The sequence below is a fragment of the Caloenas nicobarica genome, chromosome 16, assembly GCF_036013445.1.
Source record: "Caloenas nicobarica isolate bCalNic1 chromosome 16, bCalNic1.hap1, whole genome shotgun sequence".
Lineage (NCBI taxonomy): Eukaryota > Metazoa > Chordata > Aves > Columbiformes > Columbidae > Caloenas > Caloenas nicobarica.
Genome location: NC_088260.1, coordinates 3,716,901 through 3,739,391, shown reverse-complemented (window position 1 = coordinate 3,739,391; position 22,491 = coordinate 3,716,901). Strand labels below are relative to the sequence as shown.

Sequence of the window (22,491 nt, the reverse complement as noted above, 5' to 3'; positions counted from 1 at the left end):
TGACACTTCTGATCTGGGCTAGAGTTGACAGGGAACGTGGACAGGAGTGGGACGAGCTGGTTTCCACGTGGAGGATGAGCAGCTCGGGGCAGAGCCCTGTCCTGAAAGGTCCCTGTGCTCCCAGGGCACACACAGAAGTGGCATCAGCTGAAGCTTGTGAGTTGTCCCCTGTGGCCTGACCTGACCCCTCTGCCTCTGGCCTCAGATGAAGTAACTGGTCTGCGATGAAACCAGCTGCCTGCACTTGTGGGCAAGAGGAAAGGGACTTCTGGACATCGTCTGCCTGCAGGATCGACTGCAGGGCCCGGGCTGCCAGGTAGGGTAAAGGGATGCTCTGCCCTGGGGAAGGAGGCAGAGGGATCAGACAGCACGGAGACACCTGCTGGGGTCAGGATCTGCTCCTTAGTCACCTCCAACCTCAACTGAGAAGAGAGGTGACACACGAGCACAGCCATGCCCATGCACACCAGAGCTCACGCCAGTATTTTAACCCACAAGGATGGGGGGACCAAGAGATGGAGGATGCTCTCATAGTTTTTTGGACAGTACCCCCCCTGCACAGGGGTGCTAGGGATGAAGGCAATACCTTCCCGCCTAGTCCTCTCCTCTCCCTTGCTCCCCAAAACTAGAGACCCCATCCATGGCCATGGCCCCATCGCACCCCTGCCCACCGGCAAAGCTGCCTCCAAGGCAAGACAACGACACAGGACAGAGGGACACCCAGCTGGGCTGTGGGCAGGGGCGATGGGAAGGGAGAGAAACGATGCTGGAAGTAAAGACGTGAGGCTGGACCATTGCACTTCACAAGGCTTTGCTCAAACAGCTCCCAACTCCCAACTTTGGTGGCACAAACCCCCCAAAAAGGCCGAGAATTCCAACTTACCCTCGTAGGACAGCACATGGCCTTTCTTCCCTTCGTAGATGACATGTCCTTTGGGCATGGCATCCTCCCGCGCCTTCTCTGCTCTGCTGGGGCTGTCTTCTCCGATTATCCTGGTAATGGTTCCTTTGTACAGCACTTCTGCCGGGGTGCCCTTGGAAAGCCACCAAGATCCATATTTAACAGTGTCACAAGCAATTAAGCAAGTGGGCGCACAGGGACAGGCTGTTCCCCGCGGGAGGGAGAGCGCGCCTGGCCTCCGCACAGCCAACAGCGAGGGACTCGCGGCTTAATTATTGATGAGGACGATAACGAGGAGCGGTAAAAAGGTATGTGATCTGTGTGAGGCTGCTGGGAAGAGGTGGAGGGTGAGGACAGCGCAGATCTCCAAAATAGCAACTCTATCGCCTGTGTGTTTCGGAATAAGCTACCCAGCTCGCTTCCGCCCCATGGGTTCGGGGGGACAGGGCTGGTGCCCCCCTGGGGACACCTCGGTGACAGCTGGGACTGCTTGAGCATTAGCTTTTCCCTGCAGCCTATTCTTCCAGCCTGGTACACAGCCCCAGAGATGTCCTGCCCAGCCAGGTCACGTCTGCTGGCAGCACACATGACTTTCCGAGAGCTGCCGGTGCGCGGGGGCTGGCAGCATGCCTGGGTGACACGGCGGGTGTCAGTGAGCCCCGTCCTGCAGCAGGTCGGGGAGCAAAGCTTTCCAATTAGCTCTCCAACAGGATCAGGCTCCTTACACAAACTGGTGTGAACTGGAACCTCTCTTCCCCGGAGGTACACGGATGCAGCTCACAGCCACCTGCCCCTCTTCGAATCCCCTTCAAAACACCCAGGGCTGGGTGTCCTTGAAGATGACACTGGTGATTAACACCCCTCTGCCATCACACCCTGTTGGCACCGACCGGGAACAGCCCGCAGGGTGACAGTCTCCCACCCCACCGCTGGGATGGCCACCATGGCGATGCTGTCAGAGCCAAGCTCTTGCCTTACACCTGCCTACTCTGCTCCTTCAGCCCCACCAGCCCCAGGACTGATGCTCGTGGGAAGCTCGGGGAAGCGATGTCTTTGCTGGTGCTCCCAGCTTGCGCCAGCGCAGATAATTTCCCCACCCCAGCACGGAGATATCCCTGCTCTCATCGCCAGTGGTCCCCAAAACCCCACTGCAGCCACCGGGACGTGTCAGCGCGCAGGTTCAACACTCTGATGGCTCAGTGTTCTGATGGTTCAATGCTCTGATCGTTCGCCCTTGCAGCACACCCGCTCCTAGCTCTTGCAGCCCCAGGTAAGTCACCTTCCTTCCGCAGACGTGCTCCGAGGGGATTTGAGAGCAGGTGATGACAGATGGCCTCAGAGCAAAGAGCTTATATTCAAGATGTTTCTTCTGTGAACTGGATGACTAATCTGAGATCAAATGTCAGCTCTGGTACCCGGAGCAGCTGCCGGAACGGGGGGCTCCTTCTCCCCAGGGGGAGCAGAGGGACACGGGCTGCTGGGCCAGCAGCAGGTACTGCCCTGCGTCTGGGCTCGGTACCTAATTCCCAAGCCAAAGCAATTTAGATGGATGTAAAATAGTGTCTTGGCAAACTCTGCTCATCTTGTGATCTCTGGTACATGCTGCTCCAGACTCCTCATGCCCACACATTGCTGCCCACAGCTGCTGCAGGGGCATACGAGGGGACGGAGCCCTGATGGGTTATTTACAGCCCTCGAGCAGCCGCTCCTGGCAGCTGCTGGATGCAGGGCACCAGGCGACGTGAGCCTTTGCTCTGGGCCAGGACTCAGGTTCAGGTCCCCAGGGCCAAAGGGAACGTGGTCACCCTCCTTGAAGGACGCAGGCAAAAATCTGAGTGCGAGTGGCTTTAAATATCTGAATGATGGCCAGATAAAATCCCCACGGGAAACAGATATTTTCTTTTTTAATGCTCTCCGCTCTGTTACCAGATAAGCAATAACTCACACTGCAAAAAACTATCACCCGCTTGCCAGCTGCTCTTCTGAAGATGGATGGTGGAGATTAAGGCCAAAGTATCTTCCTGCTCAGGAGAAGCTTTGGGCAGGACCAGGACCTGAGCACAGCGGCTCAGCCTTGGCAGGGGCCTTCGCTCCCTTACATGCACCTCACAGCCTCCTCCGCCTGGTCAGGGTTTTCCACCCGTCTCCTCCTTCTCTCCGCTCCACTTTCTTCCACTGGCAAGATTATTTTCCCAGAGCCATTTAAAGCTGCTTTTGCCTCTGTTCCTCACAGCCCAGGAAAGCAGAGCGGGGTTTAGATGTGCTTTAAGGCTCTGCATTGCTGCTGGCTGAGCTCTACTCAGCTCATGGAACAGGGTTTGTGCCAAGCTGGAGGGTTTTTGCAAAGGCTCTGGCCACAGACCTCTCCGAGGGGCTCCGCAGGACAGGAGCATCACAGCCCCATGCCTCACGCTCAGCGCATCCCACAACCCCCTGACCCCTGTGTCCAGCACCCGGGAAGCAAAACCCGCCAGAGACGAGGGACCTACGTGTGTGATGGACCCTCGGTAGGTGATGGGCGACTCCGGCGGGGGTCTGGATGTGGGTGTTCCCTTGGTGATGCTCCCTCCCGAGGCAGAGCTGAGGGAAGTACCTGTAAGGACACAAAGCCGGTGAGCTGGCGGCTGGATTCGCCGCTCAGCACAAAACCCGTGGGGCTGACACCAGTGACTAAGCGCAGGATTCGACCCAATCTCTAGCAAGCTGAGGAACTGGAGGGGAAGCCCTCCAAGAGACACCAGTGTTCAACCCCATGCCTGCAGAGCGCTCCCTACCCCAGCCCTGGAGGGACCCAGCCCTGTGAGCTGGAAAAAAAATAAAGGGTATTTTGAGGTGATCATCTCTTTGTTGCCTTTGTGGAGGCGCTGGGCAGATTTACAGGCCTGGGAAAAAGCACAGCCCGTCTCAGCCTCCCCTGATGTGATCCGAGCAGATCTCTGGTGAGATGCAGCTTGGGGTGGTTTGAGTTCATTCGTGTGTTGTTTGTGCCGGGTGGAGCAAATCCATCACACTCCCTGCATCCCACTGCCTCAGCTGGGGGGTTTCACAAACCAGAATGTGCACTTAAAAGCAACACCTTTGCATTTATTTTCTTCTGCCTGGCTAATGGGGAAAGAAACACAGGACAGCTGGATTTAAATGAAATGTGGTCCATGCCCAGCTGCAGCAGCAATAGTGAAGAGCCTGAAAATGAATTAATGGCATTTAAACAGGACTTGCTTTGTCATAACCAACAGATCTTGGGGCGAATGCAAAACCTCCACCAGGAGCAAAGTCTGAAGCTTTGATGGGGAGAGATGGCTAGAAACATTGAGACATTGTGCAGATCTCTCTGCCACCCTGCTGGCAATGCTGGAGAAAAGGAGCAAAGAGAGCTCTTTGGTGGGGCAAAACCCCAGAAATCAAACCCGAAATCAGCAGGCAGGTGCAGCCAGCGCGGCGTTGGCCCCGCCGGGCAGTGCCAGCATCCTTCCCTCCCGCTCCCCGCTCCTCACCCCGCAGGATGGAGCCCTCCTGGGACGGCTGCAGAACCAGACTCTCCGGCTGGCTGGCCTGGCTTCTAGGAGAAAGTTGTTCCTGCTTTACTCCAGGAAAAGGCACTGGAAAACATGAACCACGTATCAGCACTGGGCATGGGGCCGCAGCTGCTCCAGGCTTTCACCTCTGGGTCAGCACCTCCGCGGCATCTACAGTGTCCCCATCGCTTTGGGGTGGCCTTCGCCAAGGCTGCGGCGGTTGGCAGGACACACAAGCGCTGGCGAGCGAAGCCAAATCATTGTTCTCAGCCTGGTGAAGGCGCTGCACCAGGAACCCGGCTGGCATTGAAAACTCAGTGCTGGTTTATAATAGGACCCACGCATGTCGGGAAATAGGGCCCGGCTCCTCCCTCCCCAGATCGGTCCTGCTCCAGCCCCTCCTGTTGCTAAGAAATGCTCTCAAATCCGCAGACTAAACACTTTTCTTTTTTCACTTCAGGCCATTTATTCTTTATCCTACCAGCCTGGAGAGTGGCGATATATTTCCTTCCTTCGATCACACTATTAGCCGGAGGGTATTTATAGGCTGGGATGTGTCCCTGACCAAGCTGATGCTTTCCTATACTGCACAAATTTAGCTCCCTGTGTCTCTGCTCTCCCAACAGACTAATCCTTTCATCCTCTTAGCAGGTCTCTGCGCTCCCTTGCCGCGTCCTGTGCTCCTCCTTTCCCCTGTGCCGCTGGCGAGCTCGCTCCCTGCTGCCCTTGGAGCACGAGGGAATCACTCGCCTCCCAATTTCTTACCCAGTTTCTTGGGATCCATGGTCAGCGGGAGGCCCATGGCGATGGAGCCGGCGGGGACCTTGGCGTGCTCGGAGCTGTAGGGCGTGTGGAGCTGGATGGGCATGCCCTGTGGTGTGAGAGGGGAGTCAGGGAGCGGCTGCCGGTCCCTGCGAGGTGTTCCCAGCGCTCACACCCCACAACCCTACCTGGGAAATGGATCCGACGGGTCTCTCCAGCACAGAGGGATGCTTGGTGGAGGAGATGAGGGGAGGAGGGTTGGAGATGCTTGCTAGTCTCTGCAGCCCTGAGCGAGAGCTCTCATGCAGGTTGAGTGGGATGGGGTGTCCTGTGTGGAAAACACAAGCATTAGTGAGACCAAGGGAAGGCAGAGTGCATGCAGCTACTGGAGAGAAAAGGGACAAGGGAGAGAGCAGAGGCTGGATGTGGTGAACTGCCTGTCTGTGCCCCTGCACTAGGATCCAAGTCACGCGATCGCTTTGGAAAGGACTAGAATAATTTAAATCACCACCTTGTCCCCTCTGCAGCCAGAGGATGTTCTGCACCCAACTTGTCTGCCCTCCTGCTGGAGATGGACAACACAGGGACGCTGCCCGAGCACCCTCAGACCACTGTGTTTGCAGCGAGTGATCTCCATGCCTGGCCAAAGCCAGGGAGTCAGCAGGTGTCTGCTGAACCCCCTCTCTTAGCTCCCCCCTCCAAAAAGCTGCACTGATTTAAGAGCACAACCTGTGATCCTGGCTGCAATGCCAGCCTCTGTGCTCAGCCCCGGGTCAGGACAGAGGGCACATGCCACGTGGCTTGTACTTGCCTGGTGGGTTATACTGGAACAAGTGGGGCTCTGCCTGGGGAGAGGTTTTTATCACATCCCGGGTGTAGGACAGGACAGGGGGCCAGCACGAGGCGGCCGTCAGCTCCGCACTCAGCTTCTGAGCCTCTGCGATGGACGAGAAATGCAGGGGCTTCTCTGCAAGGGGAACATAAAGCAGAAATGCTCAGCGGACCCCATAGGCGAAGGGTCTCTGCAGGCACAGGCAGAGCAGCCAGAGCCAGCGCCTGGTGTGGGAAGAGGCTTCGGTTCAGTCCGACCCGACCAAGAGATGTGGGCTGAATTCCCCAACCAAACTAAAAAGAAAAAGCTTCAGTGTCCCTGCCTGGATCTGACACCATTTCTTTCACTCAGATGTTTAAAGCGCAGCGGGGAGGATGGACGTCTGTGCTGGTGACTCTGTTGGTGCTCGCTGCCAGCCGGGACCCCCATGGACATCCCACTCCAGCCAGGAGAGATGGCGTTTGGCGTGCAGCTGGTCACAGGGACTAGCACAGCACCCAGCTCCTCACGTCCCAGCTCCTCACCAGGGCTCCTGGGCAGCTCCCGCTGAGCCCACCGTTCCACATCAGCCACCGCGGCAGGGCTGAGAGGATTCATGGTGATCCTGCCCAACCCTTTGCTGAGGTTAAAGCCAAGAGGCACCAACAGCAGCATCCCCCCAGGGTACAGGAGACATCCAGCAGGCACCGGCTCACCCCTGCATCCTATCGTGATGTGAAAGCTCAGCTGCTATTAAAGGGTGGTTGCTGGCTATAAACCATTTGTAGGCTGTGGGAAGTGGCCAGAAATAATGGCATGAGCTTGTTGGACAGCAAGGGAATAACGAGCAGTGCCTGAAGCGACCACATGTTCTCCGAACACCTGGAACAACTGCACTGTATGATACTGTCAAAGGCAAACGAAGATCAAGATGGGCTCTGCGGGATGACCGGATGCCTCTGCGGGGAATGGGGTGGCTTGCTGGTCCTCTGCAAGGCACCAGGGCTGGGGCAGGAAAGCTTCCTGAAATTGTCTGGCTCGGGGTATAGTGGATGGGTTCACCCTGGCTATAAAAAGGCTGATCAGAGGCCAAGAAGTGCCTGACAACAGAGGAGCTGTGCTGGGGATGCCCAAACCCTGCCAGGCTCTGCAGGGTGCTGGGAAAAGAGGGGCTCCATCTGCACCAGCTCCATCCCAAGTGCATCCTCACGCTTCGCTCAGCAGACAGATGAGACAGGCTTTTTGGGATAGATTACGGGCAGGTTTGGGAGGATTTGCTTGTAATAGATAAACACTTAATTTTGCATTGCCCTTTTTCCCCAGACCCCACCGTGTAACATCCGCATTGACCAGAAATTAGAAACTGGGCAGTAAACAATAGCAATTGCAAATGAACTCAGCCTTTAACCATCAATTTTTGATAAAAATAGAAGCCTGAATCCCGCTAAGCCTAGTAACAAGGCAAGTAGATTATCAGAGGCCCAATTTAATGAGGCTTTTCTGCATTATCATTATTAATGCTCCGTGTACTCAGAAGCTGGGAGATTATTCTTGTCCCCTTTGGTGAGAGAAGAAATCCATTCTCGGCAGGCAGAGGTGTCCGGGCACTCGCACCTCTGAGCCTGCTGGGGCGAGACCTGGCCTGCCGCCTCTTCTCTCCCCATGCTGGATCCCTGGTTTTCTCCCCTTCAGCTCAGCCCCGCTTGGCTTTGCTTGTGCGGGGGCGAATGGTGCTGGGATGTCCCGGCTGAAGATGCTCTTGGATGCCAAGACACCGTCATCCAAGGCTACGTGCACCCTGGATGGCTCTTGGAGAGCCCTGTCCTCCTCCCCTCCCTGCGGGAGCCGTCCCCTCCCCTCCGTTTCTCTCCAGCCTGTGAAACGCAGCCAGTTCCTAATTGCCCCCGCATTAGAGGGTGGCTATAACTCAGCCAGCTTTTGATAAAATAGCACTTAGGCAGGGAAGAGCAAGTTCCTATTACCGTTTATCAAGCCCCTGGAATGGGAGCGAAAGAGTCAGAGTTTATACGATCCGTCATCCAAATTAATGCTCTTGGCTCCCCATCGCCTACAAAGGCCAAATGAAACACAACTAAATCAACACAAAGCACAGCGCTGGCTTTCAAACCGGTGAGCGATAACCAAAGATATGCCCGACGGCGACTCGGCAAGGGGAAACGGGATCCGTCTGCCTGCCGGTGAGATGCAGGCAGGGCTGCCTGCCTCTGCCTGGCCCTGCAATTAGCAGCTCGTTTGGGAAGGCAGGGGAGGGCAGCGCTGGGGAAGGTACGGCCGGGCTGGCCGCCCTCCAAGCCGATACGGCCGCTGCCAGCGGCTGCGAGGCAGCCAACGCCTGGGCCAGGATGTGTGCAAGACTTGGCTTTGAAGCGGCTCCAGAGCGGCGTGAAGGACGTTGATCTCTGGAGCGGCTGCAAGAGTTCAAGCTCTCTTATCGAGCAGGGGAGGAACGGGAGAACCTGCTCCGGCGGAGCTGGCACGGGGCTGCTCTCCTGGAGGCTTTGAGGCTGTGCTGGACTCTCCCGTTTAACGCGAGGTCCGTGGAGAGGTGGTGTGGCAGCACCGTGTCTACAGTCTGGACGCTTGCCACTTCACTGTGGCGCTTCAGAGAGCAGAGGAGGGAAGGGACGTACACAGATTTGCCAGGACTATCTGGCTATCTCCCCTTTAACCCTTGATCCGCAGCCGGGATGTGCTCCAACAGGCAGACCCAGCACTGAGCAGCTGCCCAAGTCCACACCTGCACCAAAACCAGGGCTCCAGTGGACGTGATTGCTTCCCTCGAGGTGACTCTTGCAGACCTGCTAGTTCCCAAATGAGAGATTCATTCCCACCACGAACAGAGAAGACCAGCCCATGGCTCCCTGGGGTCCATGAGCAGGCCAGACCCACGCTGGTACCCAGCAAACACAGGGAGTTTGGAGATCACACAGCTGGAGCCCCAGACCTGCTGAGATGTTTGCAGGGGGACAGGGAGGTGTAATTAGTTTCATTAACATGGAAGATCCAGAGCGCTCCAGATGTGCAAGAGGAGAGAATGAAGCGCTTCATATCACCAGTGCTCTGCAGAGAACAAAGCCGTAAAAAAATCCCCGTGGGTACCAGATCCTCGCATTTAATAATGGTGCCAAAAGGCTGCAGAGTGGCACGGTTAATCTCCAACCCCTAAATCCTGCCTTGTACCTAGGTGACACAAATCTGCCTCCATAAACAGTGACATCTCCTCATCTCCTGCGGCCAGGAGGAAGCTGGAGCTGCAGCACCAGGACGCCGGCGATGCAGAGCTCTGGGTTTGGGCGCTGCCCATGCCAACCATTTCACCAGGACACTGAGCTGTGCAAGACCAGATCTGCACAGGATTACGGCACAGGAGGAGATCAAACCTGATTAACTGATGGAGGGGAACTGTTTCACCTGGGCAGCAAACACGAGCACAGCAGGACGAGATCAGCTGGAGATGGGACTTCATGGGTGGCAGTACCACCTCTCAGGGGGGAACTCCCCCTCTTTCAAGGTGAGCAGTCACCTTCCTTGCTGATATGCAAAACATTCTGGAGGTGTGATGCACACATGCTGCTACTTACTGTTTAAAGAAAATTTAACCAAGTTCCAGAAACCAACAATTCTTGCAAGCATGTCCTTCTGTCCAGAGGGACATGACAGCTTGAAGAATAAATACTTGGGCCTGGGCATGGCAGAGCAGGCTGCTAAGATCCTGGCTGCCGGAGGGTGAACTAATGCAGTGATTTTCCAGCAAAGATCATGGCCCAGGTCCAGTGCAGATCTGGCTCAGCAGTGAAGTCTCTTCCACCTTCCATTTCCATGCATAAGCAGGTCATTTTTGCAGCTGCACCCATCCTCATGTAGGATCCAGCACTGGGGGACATCCCACTCACCCAGCCAGACTTCCCTGCTCCTCTGATTGTGCTGCTGGTGACAGTGTCTCATTGTCACATGCAGCTGAAATACAGGCTGGCTATGAGGGACAGGGACACAGACTGTGAACTGGAACAGACTCTGACACTCAGATTAAAACCACATTTAAAGGATGGTCTCATCAGGACTTCTCGTCTCTCCTTAACCTTGATCCCCAGGTGCTCAAGCTAATAACACTTCAGATGCTCTACAGTGGGAAACTCTGAATTGCTCATTAGGCAGCCAAACCACATCAGAGCTATTCCGGGGAGAAAGCACTGGGAATCTTTACAGGAACCTTTGGACTCCGAGTCACAGTATTAGCATTGATTTTAAATGAAATAATGGTCCCCGCAGAGCATTAAAAGCATTCTTTATAGAAAGCCAGCAAGGTAGAAAAGAGCCATTGTACCCAGAGCCCTGGCACATCTCCAGGCCCCTTTGCTCTGCAGTGAACGGCAGAGCCGCTAATAAAGGCAATCTTCACCTCCTCAGTGCTCGACACTGGCCCGGTGTTTCCTGAAGGCTCAGTGAGACATGATGTACCGTCTAATGAACATGGGAAATTAGCCATGGCTCTCTGGTCCTGCTTCAAGATGCTATTAAAGGGCTTTCAAGGGTTGGAGCAAGCTTCCACCTAAGAGGAGGAAAGCAGCCGGCTGTGTACAGCTGCACGCACCGAGCGTTTCTGCGTGGATAAACACAGCGACACGCACACCCTCCTACCTTCCTTGTCACCGACAGCGGGGCTCCTGCTCTTTCCCCTGGGGCTGCTGCTCGGCGGCTGCTCCTTCTCTGCCTGCTGCTGCTGCTGGGGCTGCGACAGCTTGTTTGGGGGCAGGTCCTCGCGGGCAGACTCGTGGGCTTTTGTGATCTGCTGTTGGTAGAGGGCCAGGGCATGGGGAGGCACCGGAGGCTTCACGCTTCCACTCTGCAACATCCCCTCCGAGAAACCTTCAGAGATCTGCAAAGCAACAACAGTTGGTGACATTGACCGTGTGCTGGTGACATCTGTAAGAGTCTTGGAGACATCAAGGTGTTATGAGAAACACCTGTCCCACACTATCACCACAAGTCTTACCAGCCCAAACAGGGCTCCAAAGCTCACTGGAGATTAAAAAAGCCCACAAAAAAAGAGTATCAGCTCTCTGCTGGTGACACTACAGGAGGGCTTCTGTTGTTGGAAACCTCTAATCCACAGTTAAGTGCTTGTAGCTTTTGCCAGAAGTTACATTCCAGCAGCCACACCATAAGCCGTAACACGGGAAACTGGAAGAGCATCAGGCAAGGGTCCTCCCTGAGTACTCGATACCCCAAAGCAGGGTTTTCCTCCCTCCACATCCTGCGATGCTGCTCCTCCGGTGCTGACCCTGGACATACCAGGGTGCTTTTTGTCACAGCCCAAGCCACGGCACCAGGAGGAACCGTCAGCCTTGGAGAATACACGTTCTGCCTCGTGGTAACCAAAAAGAGGGACCAAGCAGAGCTTCTGGAGGAGGAAGAGCAGATATGCTTCTCATGTGGTACCCTTCAAGCATGAGATGAAGAGAAGCACAGGGCTGGGAAGGTGCACAATCGCTTTTTAAAGCAACGGGAGGCAGCAGTCATGTGGCAAGAAGCTTTTTCTGTCCAGACCTCCCACGACTTTCTGATAAAGGAGCTCAAGGGACATCCAAACGCTGCTGGCAGAGCTGCTCCAGCAGTTGGGAACGTGCTCTGCACAGGGAGCACCTTGTGTGCTGGGGATCTCGCACCACCCCGGCTCAGCCATCCACACGGGTGAATGCATCCTCACAACCCTGCTGCACGTAGGAGAAAGCCCAATGGAAGAGAATCATTGAATCATTTTGGTTGGAAGAGACCCTCTAGATCATCGCGTCCAGCTGCTAACCCAACATGCGTATGGCACACGTAGCTGCTGTGCTCCCGGTCCCGTCCCTCGCCAGTGGGGTACTCACGATGGGAGGGATGGCAGCCGCTCGCTGCTTCAGCTGCTTCAGGTCCAGCGGCTTCTGCGGCGAGGAGTTCAGCCTGGCATCGCTGGCAGCGTTGAGCAAGCTTGGCCGGGGGGACAGCAACCTGGGCACAAAACACGCACGTAAACTGGGCAATTCCATGGAAAAACTCCATGTCCCATCGTTCCCTCACGTCCTGCACCCCTCTGTTTTATGCTGCCAAGCCTAGAGGACATCCCGTTCATCAGAGAGGAGCACGTTGGATCGCTGCTTGCTGCTGGGACTCCGGGCTCTGGAATACATCATGTGCCTGGGCTTCCAGCCCTGCAAGCTGCAGCCCTGGCCCCAAACCTATTTAGATGGCAACCAGCGCCCCTAGGACCTCAGCAACCACCATGAGGATGCTTGTCCCACAGGAGGTTGCTCACTAGGAGAATCCACCGTGCCGTGCAAAGCACGAGGGATCTGCTGGGGAGGTGCTGGCATCTCGACCTCGGGGGCCTGCATGTGTCCCCTGGTTGTTTTGGTCTCCGAGAGCAGGCACAGAGGGGAACTGCTCCCTGCTACGCAACCCGGCGCAGCAACACCCAGGGCAGCTCTGCTGCGGGATGAAAAGGGTGAAGGGAGGTGGACAGCACAATGGGATTAAAATCCCGTTTTCCAGAGAAGATAAGCCCCCACAGCTCCATGCTTAAACAAGACCATCACGTCCAAGCTGAACTGGCCCCTGAACCCTCTTGCCCTCATCCCCCACTCTTGCTATTTCTGGCAAATCTGCTGCTGTTGTCCAGAATAAACCCAAAGGGAACTGGAGCCCAGAGTCGGGAGTTATAGCACAGGGTGACCAGTTCAGATTTCATTTGGGCACCAGGCCACTCTCCAGAGATCACACGTGGTGCTCGGGATCAGCCTCATGTATCAAGGTGCTAAAGCCTGAGCAAGCAATCACGTGCACGTGGCCGGGACGCTCAGATCACTGGAAAGACGAGAGGCTGGATTTGGATGGGATTTGGTGTTCAGCCCTGCACCCCCCCGATTTGTTCTTCCCCCGGCACACACTGGGATGGCCGCGCCGAGCCCCTGTGCAAACACAGAGGGGTGGGTGGGCATCTCCGTGGTGCCATCAAAACGGGGTGGGGACGGAGCCGTGCGAAACCCACGGGTCAAACCCTCGCTGTGTGCAGCTCCCGAGCCCATGCCGAGACCCCAGGGACCACATCTCTCCAGGCCATCTCCACTTTCTCTCCTTCCCGACTCCAGTCTGTTGAAGCCAGTTCATAGTTTTCCAGCTTTACAGCTTGATTTGTTTATTTTAGCTGTTATTTCACCGCTCTCTTCAGCCTATAAATTTCAAGGTCATCCCATGCTCACCCTTGGATGAATAAACAAGCGTGGCGGGGCCGTGTGCGGGGAATAAACTCATCCTGGTGCTGGGATGGCCCCAGCCCTTGCTCTGCACAGTGCCCAGCATCAGAGGGGACAGGGACCCACCTCTGGATTGGGACTGGGGTGCTCCAGTTAGGAGACCAGGTGAAGGGCAACAAATCTGAGCTGCTCCCCAAAGAACTGCAATGTTGTCTGCTCACAGGGCCACATGGGTGCTGCGAAGCCCTGCTGTGGGGACATGGGGGTCCCGGCAGGGTGCAATGCCCCAGGGACTGCTGAGACATGTGGCTGGGGACAAGAACACCCGGCACTTGCTCCCGAGACCTCCACACCGTGCTGAGCTGCAGCACTGCTCTTCTGGGGCTGCCGAGCTGGGGAAAGCCCATGTTTGCAGCCCTGGACCCACTCCCCTGGCACTTTGGGCTCTGATTTTGCCCAAAAGAAGCCAATCTTTTAAAAATTATTTTTTAAAAAGGGACAATTTTTCTGGGCAAGCCTCATCTGGGAGGCAGGGCAGCCAGCGCAGGCTGCCAGCCGGCTCGGCTCCTGGTGCTGGCAAAGAGCTCGTCTCCTGCCACTTCACCTCCAAGGGCGGCGCTGCCAGGCTGGTGCCACTGACATGTCACCCCTGGGCTGAAACAGGTCCTGGTGCTCACCAGGCGGTGACCGACCCGGCAGCGCTGACCCGGCTCCATGTCACTGTCACTGCCAGCGGCACGGGACACATCTCCGCAGCCGCAGCTGTGCTCAGCACCGCTCTCCTCCTCAGCAGCGATTCTTGCGGGGCACATAGCTCAACAGCCTGATTTTCCAGAGGCCAGCAAGCTCCATCAGCCACTGGGGACCCGCACCCCCGTCCCTCTTGCTGCGGGAACACCCCAGGCACCCTGTCCCCTCCTGGGAGATGCCACGGACAGCTCGGTGCTCTGACAAGCGCAGGGAAGAGCACCCACACCCCGCCGGTGCTGGGTGGGCGGGCGAGCATCGGGTGATGCGGTGACGGGGTGGCTCACGCGGCATCCCGGCTGCCTCGTCCCGCTCGTGGCGAGTCACGCTGCGGCAACGGGGCTGCGGCAACCGCCCGCGAGCCGGGGGGAAACGCGAGGGAGCAAAGCTACACTGGGGAAGGGGACAGAGTCCCCACCGGGAGCATGACAGTGCCGAAACCTCTGACCCGGCTGTGGACGGACCCTGCGGGTACTCCCGGGCAGCGCCAGGTGCCGGCTGCAGCTTTCCCGAGCTGGCAGGCTCTGCTGTCACCGCGCTTCACCAACGCGCCAGATAAGAGGAGCAGCCCAGCAGCTGAGGGACACCTGTTTAATGTTTAATATTCCTGGAAGCTGGTAACTGTTTGAAAAGAGAGATAGGCGCTGATTCAGCAAGGACCTGGGGATGAAAAAGTAATTCCCAAGACAACTTGCTCCTCTGCAGCTGAGAAGTGGGTACGAGCCGCTGCTGCCCTGTTTTTGGGTTAATGTTAAACTGGAGGAGTGCGGCCCCGCTGGCCCCACTCTCCCTTGCTGGGAGGTTTTCTCCCGTCTCAGAGGGAGGAGAGGGTGGGGAGGGGTGGTGCTGGACCCCGTCCATGCTAGAGAGGAGCACAGCAGCCAAGAGGCCTCAGCCCTGGACGGGGCCGGGGCCAGCGGCGTCCACACCCCCCCGGCATCGTCACCGCTGCTTCCAGCTGCTCAGCAGCCAGACGGGCTGCACCCCCGGGGCGGGAGGGCAGCATGAAGGATGCTCCCACAGGATCACCCACCGGCTCCTGCATCCACCGCAGGGGAAGCGTGGAGCTGTTAGGGTGGTGGAGATGCACGATGGCTCCTGACCAACTCCTCCCACGGCTTTGCTCCTTTGTTTCTCTTAAACAGCCCTGTCCACAGCGCTGCGTACAGCCCATCCGGCCTGACAGCACCCGTCTCGCTGCCAAACTGGTCCCTGCGAGCCCACGGGAGGGATGTGGGGTGCAGGACACTGAGTGCAGGACACCAGCCCCCAGTTCCAGCCCAGCTCTGAGGCTGGGGACTGCTGTCCTTATGTGCAATGGTGGGGTGGACTCAGGAGTCCCACCTGGTGCCAGGAGCCAGCGTGGATGGAAGCAGAAGCCATTAGAAAAATCAGGGCTACAAAGACGCATGTATTCATGTATATTCTTTAAAAACCAGGAAACCTTCTCCCCATTTGTGAGGCTCCTGGGTGGGGAGGGCTCTGTGGGAAAATCTGGGAGGGGAGCAGGACATTTCTCCAAGGAAGGGGCCAACATTTCCCCTCCCTGTCCCAAGAGCCACCCATGAAGGGCCATGAACGGCCGCTGTTCCCAGGGGTGGCTGGAGGGCTCGGGGCTGCAGCAGCTCAGACCCGGTGACACCCCAGGAAAGCTCACACAGCCCATACCGTCCTCCTCCCTTTACAGCCAGGATGGATCATTCACCTCTACAGATCCAAGGAGCATCTCCACCACAGGAGAACCTCACTCTCTATCTGCACTGGGAATACGTCCCTGATGTGGTTTCTTTCCTGCCAGTGTCAACTCAGACAGGAACGGTTCCTGACCCCGGATGCACCAGCCTGTGCCTCTGGCACAACTCCACTGTCCTTGAGGGCATGTCCCCCTCCATTGCGTCAGCCAGCTGGGCTGCCACCAGCAGACTCAGCAGCTCTGCACCAAATACCTGCCCGCGGCCATTGCCCAGTGGCATCCGTACGCTGGGACATCGCACTGCCTGTTGTGCCATGGCCCCTTTGCAAACGATGGCCCAAGGGTCATGGCCACATGAAGACACAGCTGGCCACGTCCTTTCACCTGGGGGAGCACCTGAGTAGCGACATTCCCAAGGAGGAGCTTTCCCCCTTGCTCCTACCTGCTCTTGTCCACAGCATCCTGCTCGTCCATCTCGTCCGCGCTGCAGGTCGCGCTGGAGTCACTGTCGGGGTTCAGCCCGGCGCCTTTGCTGCCTTTATGACTCTCCTTCTTCTCAGCCTTGGGTGTCCCCTCCATCCCTGCTGTCCCTCCGCCACCAACGCCACTTTCCGCCTTCTTGTCATTCCCCTTGTCCTTCTCCTGGCTGTCTTCGCCCTCCTCCTTCTTCACCTCGCTCTTGCAGGGCTCCTCGCTCACCTTCTCCTCCGGCTCCTCCGTTTTCACCACGTCCACCACCAGCTCCTCCTGCACCTTCTCCTCGCTGCCGGGCGGCTCGGGAGCTGCCTCGGGTGAAGGGCTGGATGCAGGAGCGGGGTTGTTGGGGGGAGCGGGGGGAGCGTCGGGGGGTGTAGGAGCCTCTTCCAACTTGACTGCTGGTTCTGCGCCGGAGTCACCTCCCGGCCCGGGTGGTGCCTTGGCCCCGTTTTCGCCTCCTTCTTTGGCTTCGGGCCTTGGCGAGGGAATGCTCTCGGTGTCGGAGCTGTTATTTACTGCAGCTGAGAAAAGGGAAGAAATAAAAATAAGGATCAGCCCGAGATTCTCGCTTCCCATATCGCTGCCTCCGCCCCCTCCCATGGGAGGAGAACGCCCTCGTTCCTCCGAGGGGGAGACGATCCCGGGGCTGGGAGAGCTGCGCCGGGATCCCCGGATCCAGCGCCTGCTGAGTAAAGGGATGCTCTGGGGGCCTCTTTGCTTGCCCGGCATGACGACTGTTGTTAACCCCCACCCAAACACAAAACCACATGCCCAAAAGCCTGGAGACAGAACGACTGGGAAGCTGGATTTTAAAGGAAAAGCCTGGCTGCTGGCTGGGCCTGCAGGACCTGCTCCCTCCTCACCCTCTCACCCATGGCTCAGGATCAGCTCTGCTCCCCCGGGCCCTGGCACCTCGCTGCTACCCTGCTCGCAGACTTGTGTCCCTGGCTCTGCCACCCCCGGGGCAGCTGGGGACCATCCCAAAACACCGCGCCTGTTTGTTGTTATTTAAGCTGCCGCTGGCAGAAGGAAGGAGGTCAGGGTTGGCGAAAGCAAAGCGCTGGCAGTGCTGCGGGATGGGTTAATTATTACACGGAAAGGATCATTCTCAAATCTGCCATCGATGGCTTGATGTGAGCTGGGAGCACAAGTGCCCCTGCACTGCGGCAGGTGAAGGTGCTGCTGAGAGGTTGTTTCTACATCTGACAAGAGGATCATTCCCTCCGAACCTTCACTGGACAAACAGGTCCAGGAGCACCAGGAGACTTCCACAGTCCCATCTCAGCGTGTCCTGGCCAGGCATGGCTCTCACGGCCTTGCCCAAAGGCTTCCCCCTGCACACCCCTGGACTTGTGTCTCTCCATAGCAGCACAGATTACAAACGCTGGTGAGACTGGTGGCACAGAGAGACTGTGTCCCAAGAGCTCATCCGTCCTTCCCTGGCATGAAAATGCACCACGCTCGTCAGAAATCCCTCTTCTCCAACCTATACTCACTTTCTTCAGCTCCGTCGCCCACCCTAGCTGCAGAATCAGAGTTGAGGCTCGGAGCATAAGGCTCAGGAGCGTGTCAAGAGATCTGTCTCTAATCTCCAAATGACTCTGTTTCCTCTCAGGCACTCTTACGAAGAGCAATAACTACCTTTGACTTTGTGCCTCTGAGTCACGTATCGCCTCGCACAAAGATTTACCTGGAATCTGCCTCGTAATGAGTCACTCGCAACAGCGATTTGAAAAGATTTCCCATTTCAAGTCCCATTAGCTTGGGTGCTAAGGCCAGGAACCAGCGTGGTGCCAGCAGTACTGGTTAAGTTATTAAATTACTTTTGACAAAAGTCAAATGGGGCTATTGTTGGAAAATTATGCACATTTTCTCCAAACTCGCTGCCGCGCTTTCTAAGCGATAAATAGCTGAAAATTGTCACTTTCAAGTTGTTTCCTTTCTTTGGTATGGCTGGGAAGGAGGAAAACGCTGCCTTAAAAGGGAAAGGAGGAGGAAAAGACCCACCAAGGTACATCAGCCTCGGTCTGGGGAGACCGTGACTTCCCCTGCCTTTGCTGGCAGCGCCGGCTCCACCGGCCGGGGCAGCGGAGGCAGCGATGCCCTGACAGGACGGGGATGGGCACACGCAAACGTTAGTGGGTTATCCCTCCTTGAGCCCACGATAAGCTCCTCGAGAGCCCACGGGTACCCGGCAGCCATGGCAGAGGCCAGCAGGAGTCAGAGCTCCCGCACTGCACGACCTTCCCAAAATAAACGTCCTCCAGACAGACACGGGAGGAGGGCAGCGATCCAGGGTGCTCCTCGCAAGCGTGAAAGCTGGAGGCACCTGAAAGGCCACAAGAGCCTTGTGCTGCGGGATGCTGTCACCTCGGTGTGGCTTTGGGGTGACAGACGCTACCCCCCACGAGCGCTGATGTTTGCAGCCCCGGAGCGGCCGCGCACGGTGCCTCTGCTACAACCGTGCAGCAAAGCTGGGAGAGCTCAGGGCGTCCCTCCCGCCGCAGCCCCCCAGCCTCACCTTCCGCCTCCTCGGCCATCTCCTCCTCATTGCCACTCGTCCCCGACACCTCCATCTCCTCGTCCTCGGCCGCGGGAGGGAACGCGGCTTCTTTGTTTTGAACAGCAGCGCCTTTTTTCTTTTTCCTCTTGGCGTTCCTTTCTTTCTCCTGGGGAAGAGGCAGAGGATAGTGAGAAGGAAAGATGAGAGGGATGGGGAGGAGACAGCACCGGTCCTGCCTGAAGGGCTGAGAGGGATGTTGGCCCCACAGCTGTCCCCCCAGGTAAACCCTCTGGAGATCAGTCCTTAGCACCAGATTCACCCGCTGAAAGCCCAGCAGCGTGGTCTCACCCAGCCAAAAACTTTGACCACGGTGCAATGCCCAGTACAGCTCCACGTGGAGCCCCAGGCACCAGCGAGCCTCCATGGGAGGGATGGCACGGACACGTGGACAAGGAACGCACGGACAAAGGACACGCGTGCAGAAGTCACCAGCGCCAGGCTGGCAAGAGCCTGCTGGTCCCATGTCTGCTCATTACGTGATACGACGCGTTCATCCTGCGCACTTCCAGGCACCACCTCCAGCTACATAAACACATGTGGCCGCAGCTTGACACTCATCTGCAGATAACAAAGCTGACACCCCAGATATGGCCCAGCCAATATTTTCATGCACCAGCTTTCACGTCCCCTCTGGCAGGTGCTGCCAAAGGACTTTGACTCCCATGCCAGGGAGGCTGTTGCTGGGGGGGACGCTCCATGTGGCACGGCATCCCGATGGTGAACTGCACCGTGCCCCGTCCTGCCCTGGGACTGCCCCATCCCCACTCGCCGGGGCATGTGCCGCAGCCACGAGGGCACGGACGGCTGCTCCATCCCACCGACCTAAAGGAAAAGTCTCGGCTTTGCTATTGTTTCCTGCTCTTGTTGCTTGAGTAAATATTACCAGTAGGAACAGGCCCATCATCTCCGGCTCTCCCTGCAAACCCCACACGAATGACGTGTGTAGGACGTTTATTTATATGGATGAAAAGATAAAGCTGTGGTGGAAACGTTAACTTTGCTGCTGGATCTCTGTGCTGGGAAGAGCTGGTCCCCCCGTCCTTCCCTCCCCCTTGCAACTTTTCAATCCTTTAAAAAACTTCCAGATAAAACAAACAAATACAACTACTTTTTTGCTTGGAAACACTGCTTGCTCAAAATCTATTTTTATCAAACTGGGCAGGAGAGAGGGGAAAAAGGCACTTGAGAAAGGGCTGTATGAAGGCTGGAGAGGCTCAGGAGGACTGCAGGGCTCCGCGGTGCCCGTGCCCGTCCCGGCAGCGATTCAGCAACCGCACGTTTCTGTCTGAAGCAGCAGTTCCCCATCATGCTAACGTGGTGACAAAGCGCCAACGTTACTATGGCAAAGACTTCTCTGCCTCTTACTCACGGGTCGGTGACTCAGCCGCGGGCTCCTCGCTGGGGAATCAGCCGGGAACCAGCCCCTGCCCCAGCACCGACTTGGCCAGAGCCCGGGGCCAGTGGTGGAGCGGAGCCGCCAGCTGCCCTGGGGACACCGGGGGTCCCTCTCCTGGCAGACCCCACTGCTGGTGTTTAGGGAAGATGATGTGAAATCCGGGCAGCAGATCCTAGCTACATCTAGAGATACGTTCAGGCCACCACCTCGCCTCTTATAACATGAACAGCTCCAGCTTGCTCCTGGCACCCTGCCCAGGAACAGGCTCCTTTTCTGCTCTAAGCAGTCCCACGGCCCCCACGGCTGACACGGGAGCCTAAACATGACTGTGGTGGACAAGGAAGAGTCTCTGGGACCAGGTGGTTCCCATCATCGCAGCATACCCTTAATCCAAGAGATTACCAGCGAAGCCACACAAAGGTGCCTGAATCATTTGCCATGGGCACTCTGATGCTCATTTTGTGCTGTACCAGCCCAAGGGGTCTCTGCTCTCCACCTGCCACCACTGCAGGAGCATCCAGGACTTGGTGCCACTTGGCCAGCCTGCCTCGCCAAGACCACCGAGGAGACAGGCTGCGCACAGGACACTGAACCCTGCAGGAGGGGTCACTCCATGCCTGTTCCTCCTGGTCCCCAGGCAGCCCCGTCACGCTGACCCCCAGCTTGGACAGGCAGCTCTTCCTCTAGCAGTCCCTAGACCGAAGTCACTGCAAAGAGCTCCAGGTGAAGACAGCACCTAATCTCCAAGCACTAACAAAACGAGCGGCTCCGAGGACACCATGTACCCCAGTGCCCTGCTCTCCTTAAACACCGAGATTAGAGAGCGCAGCGCGCAGAAGGTCAAGGCGAAGTGACGCTGATGCCTGGGACACGTCCGAGCCGCTGGGTGAAACCCAGCCAAAACACACAGCGGGGCAGATAACGCGAGGCCTCAGGGTGGCCTGACCCTGACCCACCACTACCAGGCTCCTGTCCCACGGTGCAGGTGGCTGCAGGGGTGAGGAACTGGTTGGAGCTGGGATTCCACTCCTGGAAGAGGCTGGAGAAGGGTCTGTGGGCACTGAGCAGCTCGGGGGAGAGGAAAATGGGGTCCATGTGCTGACACAGCCCCAGCCCCTCTGTGCTCCTTCCTCAGGGCAGAACCTCTCCAGAAAAAGGACAGGTCTTCAAATTAAAACCCTGAACACAGGATGTGGGAGGGTATGGACCATGTGGGCTTTGGAGAGGCGGAAAAGGAGGGTCACTGTGCCGGACACCTTGCCTGTTGCAACCCAAACCCTTCTCCTTCCTAACGCTGGATGCTCAGAAGAGGGGTCCCCCCCATCCCCAGAGCCGGGGTTCAGCACACAAGGGGACAAGGAGCTGCCCCCTCCCACCCAGGGGACATCCTGCTCCGCACTGCGCTGTGCCATGTTTTGGGGACAGAGGGACATTGCCAGACTCTGCGTCCCATCCCACACGGCTCAGTGCCACCAACCCGTCCCTGCAGCCCCTCCGAGTCACCCGCACGCTGCCGAAGCCGGCGTCACACCTACCTGGAATAGGAGGCTACGATATTAATGAGCCCCACTTGGGAAATGAACGAGATCTGCTAATTGAGTTTATTATCATTTAGCAAGAGGAAGAAAAGCAGAGCCACTGTGTTTCCCTGCACACGAACAGCAAGAGCTGTTGGTGTGAGGTCAGGGAATAATTTGGGGGTGTCACGGCAAAACCAGGCGATGCCATGCTGCTCGCCATGCGCTTCCTCCACAGAGGTCATGCTGACTACGGGGTATAGGATGAGATTTGGAGGCTCGGTTGGGTTGTGAATATATTTAGGAGTCGGGAAGGAAGGTCTATGGCAATTTAATCTCAGTTATTCTTTTATTTTATTCAGCTTTCTGGCATCTGCTGTTGCCACAAAACAATAGAGCACAATAAATAACAGCTGAACGTTCATTGTTCTTCTCCACAACCGAATCCCATAGCCTCCAATGCTCAAAAAATAAAATGATGATGCTGATATAAACTGCAAGTGAGAGTGAGCAATTAGACGGGAGAACACTAGCGGCTGCCTTGGAGGGACGGATGCAGGGAAAAATGTGGTTCTGCAGAAAAACACTTCCGCGATATAATTTCTGCAACATTAGGAAGCTGAGTAAATTAATATATACCGGCTCCACTGTCAGCTAAGCTGTATGATCTTATTTCAGATTCTCCCCAGTAATGAACAGTGATATCTTTATAATGTAACATTTCATATTTGGAGGGTTTGATGCACATTTCATTCCAGTCTTTATATCGGTTTTGGGGTCTTTTATATAGTTTGTTTGCTTTGTTTCTAAAAACAATTCAGTGAAAAATGGGAACTCAGGAGTATCTCTGTACATA

At 56.6% G+C, this 22,491-nt stretch overlaps 1 protein-coding gene across 12 annotated transcripts in view; it reads right to left on the bottom strand.

Annotated features, from left to right (window-relative positions):
* NCOR2 (nuclear receptor corepressor 2) overlaps window positions 1–22,491 on the bottom strand; it is a 226,376-nt gene that overhangs the window by 23,670 nt on the left and 180,215 nt on the right. For all 12 annotated transcript variants that reach the window (XR_010607082.1, XR_010607083.1, XM_065646424.1 and 9 more), the window contains exons 19-28: window positions 18,681–18,828; window positions 16,125–16,680; window positions 11,881–12,001; window positions 10,649–10,886; window positions 5,990–6,145; window positions 5,367–5,506; window positions 5,182–5,287; window positions 4,396–4,500; window positions 3,391–3,494; window positions 884–1,034 (exon numbers count right to left, since the gene is read on the bottom strand). Coding sequence is in view for 10 of the 12 variants with exons in the window: in XM_065646424.1 (XP_065502496.1) it covers window positions 884–1,034; window positions 3,391–3,494; window positions 4,396–4,500; window positions 5,182–5,287; window positions 5,367–5,506; window positions 5,990–6,145; window positions 10,649–10,886; window positions 11,881–12,001; window positions 16,125–16,680; window positions 18,681–18,828 (1,825 nt within the window). In the remaining 2 variants the exon portion in view is untranslated. The remainder of the gene's footprint in view (window positions 1–883; window positions 1,035–3,390; window positions 3,495–4,395; window positions 4,501–5,181; window positions 5,288–5,366; window positions 5,507–5,989; window positions 6,146–10,648; window positions 10,887–11,880; window positions 12,002–16,124; window positions 16,681–18,680; window positions 18,829–22,491) is intronic.